At 46.4% G+C, this 5,636-nt stretch overlaps 1 protein-coding gene across 1 annotated transcript; it reads right to left on the bottom strand.

Moving 5' to 3' along the window:
* Positions 1-1,683, bottom strand: LOC310791548 (protein NLRC3-like; the record flags this gene model as incomplete). The annotated part of the gene is made up of 1 exon (XM_083653220.1): positions 1-1,683. The coding sequence occupies one exon, from the start codon at positions 1,681-1,683 to the stop codon at positions 1-3; it is 1,683 nt and encodes a 560-aa protein (XP_083509346.1).
* Between the last annotated feature and the right edge of the window lie 3,953 nt (positions 1,684-5,636).

Here is a 5,636-nt window from a genome sequence, read left to right as displayed (position 1 = left end):
TCACAACAGGACGAACCGAGCCTTCCTGCAGTTCCTCACAGCTGGGATCAGTCTCAGTCGTCCCTCCTCTGATGTGTTGTAGGCCTCCAGGTCCAACACATCCAGAACCTCCTCTGCCATCTGCAGCATGTAGGCCAGAGCTGAGCAGTGGATCGTAGAGAGTTCCTTCTCTGATCTGTTCTTTGACTTCAGGAACTGTTGGATCTCCTGATGTACTGACTGGTCGTTCATCTCCATCAAACAGTGGAAGATGTTGATGCTTCTGTCAGGAGAAATATCGTCACTCTTCATGTCCTTCAGGTTGCTGATGACAGTCTGGATGCTTTCTGGTTCGCACTCTGTCTGACTCAGCAGGTCTCGCAATAGTTTCTGGTTGGACGTCATTGAGAGGCCATGAAGGAAGCGGACAAAGAGGTCCAGGTGGCCAGTTTTACTCTCCAGGGATTTGTCCATGGCTCTCTCCAGGAAGACATCCAGGGATGGTTTACTGTTGTTTCCTTTTCCCAGGAATGTCTCCAGTACCCGCTCATCCTTGTTTGTGTGACAGTGGAACATGTAGATAGCAGCCAGAAACTCCTGAATGCTCAGATGAACAAAGCAGAAGACCTGGTACTGGTGCAGGCCACACTCCTCTCTAAAGATCTGTGTGAACAGTCCTGAGTACTCCGAGGCTACTGTGATACCTATGCCACAATCTCTCAGGTCTTCTTCATAGAATATCAGGTTGCCTTTCTCCAGCTGCACAAAAGCCAGTTTTCCCAGAGAGAGAATCATCTTCCCGGTCTCTTTAGTCGAGTGGGGAACTGTCTCAGCTCTCCTTTGATACTTGGTGTCCCGATTGGACTGAACCAACAGGAAGTGGATGTACATCTCAGTCAGGGTTTTGGGCAGGTCTTCTATCTTACTGGTTTTCCACACAGACTCCATAACTTTAGCAGTGATCCAGCAGAAGACTGGGATGTGGCACATGATGTGGAGGGTTCGTGACTTCTTGATGTGGGAGATGATTCTTTTGAACTCCTCGTCATCTATGAATCTCTTCCTGAAGTAGTCTTCCTTCTGTGGGTCAGTGAAGCCTCTCACCTCTGTAACCACGTCAACGAACTCAGGAGGGATCTTATTGGCTGCTGCAGGTCGTGCTGTTATCCAGCGGCGAGCTTTGGGAAGCAGGTGCCGCTTGATGAGGTTTGTCAGCAGCATGTCCACTGAGGTTGACTCTCCAACGTCTGTCAGGATCTCGTTGTGCTCGAAGTCTAGAGGAAGTCGACACTCATCCAGACCATCAAAGATGAACAGAACCTTGTCCTGGAACTCGTCAAACCTGCAGATTCCTGCTTCTTTGATCTCGGAAAAGAAGCGGTGAAGAAGTTCCACCAAGCTGAACTTTTTCTCTTTAAGCCGATTCAGCTCTCGGAAAGTGAACAGAAATATGAACTGTATATCCTGGTTGGCTTTGTCTGCAGCCCAGTCCAAAGTGAACTTCTGTGTTAAGACTGTTTTCCCAATACCAGCCACTCCCATTGTCATCACTGTTCTGGTTGGTTTATCTCTTCCAGGTAAGGGTTTAAAGATGTCTTCACATGTGATTGTTGTTTCTGGTCTCTGGTTTCTGGATGCTTCAATCTGTCTGATCTCATGTTCATCATTGACCTCTCCACTCCATCCCACTATGAGGTAAAGCATTGTGTAGATCTGATACAGAAGTGTTGGGTTTCCTGCTTTAGGAATCCATTCCAACACATACTGTAACTTCTCCGTCAGATTAGATTTGTATTGACGTTGACAATCTGCAGCAGTTTCTGAAAGAACAGATGAAATCAATGACAAGTGAGAAGTGAGTAAAGAGTAATGCAAACATTTCCTGACAATTTAGCTCAACCAGGATTTTCTTGATTATTTCCCGTCAACAAATCCCATGAAAATAACAAAATCAGCAATTATTCTTTTTTTCACCTTTTTTTCACCAGCTACTCCCCTCACAGACACATGACAGAGCCATGCTGTTGCTATTGACTTTTAAAATTGAAAGTATGTCTTTGTGTGCTGCATTTAAAGGTTTTTAACTTACAATTGGAGCCAATGACTTCCGGGTTACCGGCTAAAGACGGTACGTGGGAAGTCAGAAAATAATGGGATATGTTGATTTTGTTATGCTCATAGGATTTGCTGATGTAAGCAATGTACTAAAAACACCAGCGTTAGGTAACCCTTGTTCACACAGCAATCCCATGCTGAAGCTACGCAGCGCTATGGCAGTTTCATTTCCGTGTCCTTGTTAACAAGGCGAGACACCAGCCGCACACCACACTATTCTGAAGCCTATTTTTCAAGGGTGCAGGACCCGAGCTGAGCCGAGCGAGGCGTCGCTGAGGAAAAGAAGAGTGAGAAGAGTGCTTCTGGTGTGACCGGTTTAGCGTGGCTTCTGTTAAGCGTTGCTTCTGAATAGTGCCTGGTGTGAACCAAAACGTATCCTTTAATAACACTTTATCACTCACAACTCGTCAAATATTGACGATCGGGTCAGGCCCCCTTGGCGTAACTTTTTTAAATGCACAGTAGCGTAGTAACGTTAACGAGCGAGTGATTACTCAATTGATTAATTGTAATTAAAATGCCAGATATACTAAACCATACCAAATGTGTTTTCCCCGCCTCAATCAAACACTTTTTTTCCACAGCAGCAATGGTGAATATGTATGTGTTCCTTCTGTTCCCTCTTATTGACACACCCGCGGGAGTCCGGCCTAGTGGCTCCGCTACGAGCTGTGGTGAAGGAGCTGTCCGTGATGCTGAACCGTCCAGAGCGCGCCGGACCAGAGCGAGCGGAGGCCAAGCCGACGCTGTCCTTGGTGCTAGGCAGCCTTCCCGCACCACTGACAGGAGCGGGAGAAGGCAGCCTATGAGTGAACAATGACATAACCCTGCTAATTCCACTGTGATTGCCTGCACCTGGTTGGCACACTAACTGCTTGGCCTCCGCATGCTCTGGTCCGGCGCGCTCTGGCCGGTTCAGCACATGGACAGCTCCTTCACCCAGTGGCGTGCCGTCCATTAGGCGAACTAGGCAAATGCTAAGGGCGCTTGAGCCGTTAGGGGCGCCAGAGAGGGTAAAAAAAAAAAAAAAAAAAAAAAAAAAAATAGAAATACTTTTTCATGATAATAGGCCTACTATTATTTTACAATAGTAGACAAAAAATAAGCACAACAACATCTTAAGTCTTTAAATAATAGTGAAATCATTTTTCTAATTCTGGCTTTCTGGCTGCCTGGGCTGCAGCACTTTCACCATGGTCCCTAATCCATACCACCCCACCCCCTGCGCGGCCGCACCCCCTTTTACCTGCTCAGAGCTTTTTCCCAGAGTGGGGGGGGAGCAAGGGAGCTGGAAGGTGGGTGCTGAGGGTGCTGCAGCACCCCCTGGTGGCAAGAAATGGGATTTTCGAAATTGTTGGATTTGGCTGTCTTGTGTTTATACCACCAACAAAATGCATTAAAAAACAGTTTGTGCTTCCCAGCTCTGATCTTATTTAATATGCTCTCTCTTCAAAAGTGTTTGATTTTCATCATAATCTGGTTTTCCATAATAATAATAATAAGTTCAGTGTTTATGCCTGTGTTGCTGTCTGTAGTGTAAAACGACTAAAGGGAGAGCAGGTGCTTATATGAAAGTGAGTGAGAAAAGGAGAAGATACTGAATAATGACATCACAACAGTATAATCCTAATGTTAATTTAAAATTAAATATTCTTCTAAATATGGATTAAAGTCCAAAAAACATCAAATTTTCTTCTGCGCTGCCTTGCGGGCAGCACCGAGAGTCCCTTCCTTACAGCACCCCTTCCTAAAAGTACTTCCAGCGCCACTGGGGAAGGGCGATTCTGAGCCTGCACTGCAGTGGTGGAATTCGCTGCGATATAATTTTTATTATATTTTCTTTGGGGGAGGGGGGGCACCAGCACAAATCTTGCCTAGGGCACCAATTTGGTCAGGCACGCCACTGCCTTCACCACAGCTCGTAGCGGAGCCACTAGGCCGGACTCCCGCGGGTGTGTCACTTATGATGTGAACTCTGCTGATTTAAAGTCGCCACAAGAGTTTCAAGCTGCCGACGGCCTGAAATTCTTACATTTAAATGTCAGGAGGCCTAAGATGGATTTTATTAATGTGCTAATTAATGATGGCCGCCCCTGACATATTTGTCATTTCAGAAACATGGCTATCTGGCAGAGTCCCCAATTCAGATGTTGCCATAAATGGCTACAATCTCTTTAAAATAGATAGAAAAGAGGAGTTGTGATATTTGTTAGAGAACATTTAGTTACACATGTTCTTACAGCCTCCTCTGTTCCAAAATGCTTTGAATACATTATTTTAGACTAGTGCAGTGCCCGTTCCCCCATGCACCACCCCGTGGGCGCTTCCCCCCGCACACACACTGCACTCTGTCAGGTCCCCCTAAGCGCACTACCCAAGTTTGAAGTTGATCCGACAAACGGTTCTGGAGATACGCGAAGGACAGACATACAGACAGTCCTGGAATAAGTCCAAATTGCATGAAATGCGGCACCGCACAGTGTTTGAAGTCAACCAAGTTTGAAGTCAATCGGACAAATGTTTCTCGAGATAAACTGCTTTTTGTGTTGCCAGTAGGTGGCGTGGGAAATTGCAAGATTTGCAAGAAATTCAGCGCCGCACTACTTCGAGTTCCCATGAGCACACTCCCCAAGTTTGAAGTCAATCGGATGAACAAGTCTCAAGATAAACCTCTTTTTGTGTTGCCAGTAGGTGGCGCTGTGCCGAATTGCACACAATTCGGCACTGCTCTATGTCACGTTCCCAGCAGCACACTCTCCAAGTTTGAAGTCGATCAGATGAATGGCTATTGAGATAAACCGCTTTTTGTGTTGCCAGTAGGTGGCGCTATGCCAAATTGCATGGAATTCAGCTCCCTGCACTCCATTGAGTGGCCTTAAGTACACTCCCCGAGTTTTAAGTTTTAAGTCGATCAGATGAATGGATGAGATAAAGCGCTTTTTGTGTTGCCAGTAGGAGGCGCTATGCCAAATTGCACGGGATTCAGCTCCCTGCACTCCCTTGAGTCCCCCTAAGAGCACTCCCGAAAGTTGAAGTCAATCGGACGAACGGTTCTTGAGATAAACAGCATTTTTTTATGTTGCCAGGAGGTGGCGCTATGCCGAATTGCACGAAAAGAGGGCACTGCACTGCACAACAGGGCACACTCCCAAAGTTTGAAGTCGATCCAGCCAACGGTTCTCGATGGCATGCAGCAGATGATGCTCATCCATAAGCAGTGGCGGAAATAGCCAGGTTTTACTCTGGGAACCCTACTTACACAGGATGGGGGTTCCCGGAAGTGGCGTGGCCCTAGAGCACGGATACTCAAATTGCTTTGCCTGGGGGCCACTTTTGCAAAGTGACAGGAGGCAAGGGGCCAGTCAATAAACATACATTTTTCTGTAGCAGATTGTAGGATTTTGGGATGTCAGCCCAAGTGTGTTTAGTCTAATTTCTTTTTAGCATAGTTAACAAGCTTGAAAATGCTGTTCGAGAGGTCACAGCGACCTTGACCTTTGACCACCAAAATCTAATTAGATCATCCTTGAGTCTAAGTCGAT

The sequence above is a fragment of the Poromitra crassiceps genome (genome assembly GCF_964638095.1).
Source record: "Poromitra crassiceps genome assembly, chromosome: 16".
In the NCBI taxonomy this organism is placed as follows: domain Eukaryota; kingdom Metazoa; phylum Chordata; class Actinopteri; order Beryciformes; family Melamphaidae; genus Poromitra; species Poromitra crassiceps.
This window is presented reverse-complemented; position numbering and strand designations above follow the sequence as displayed.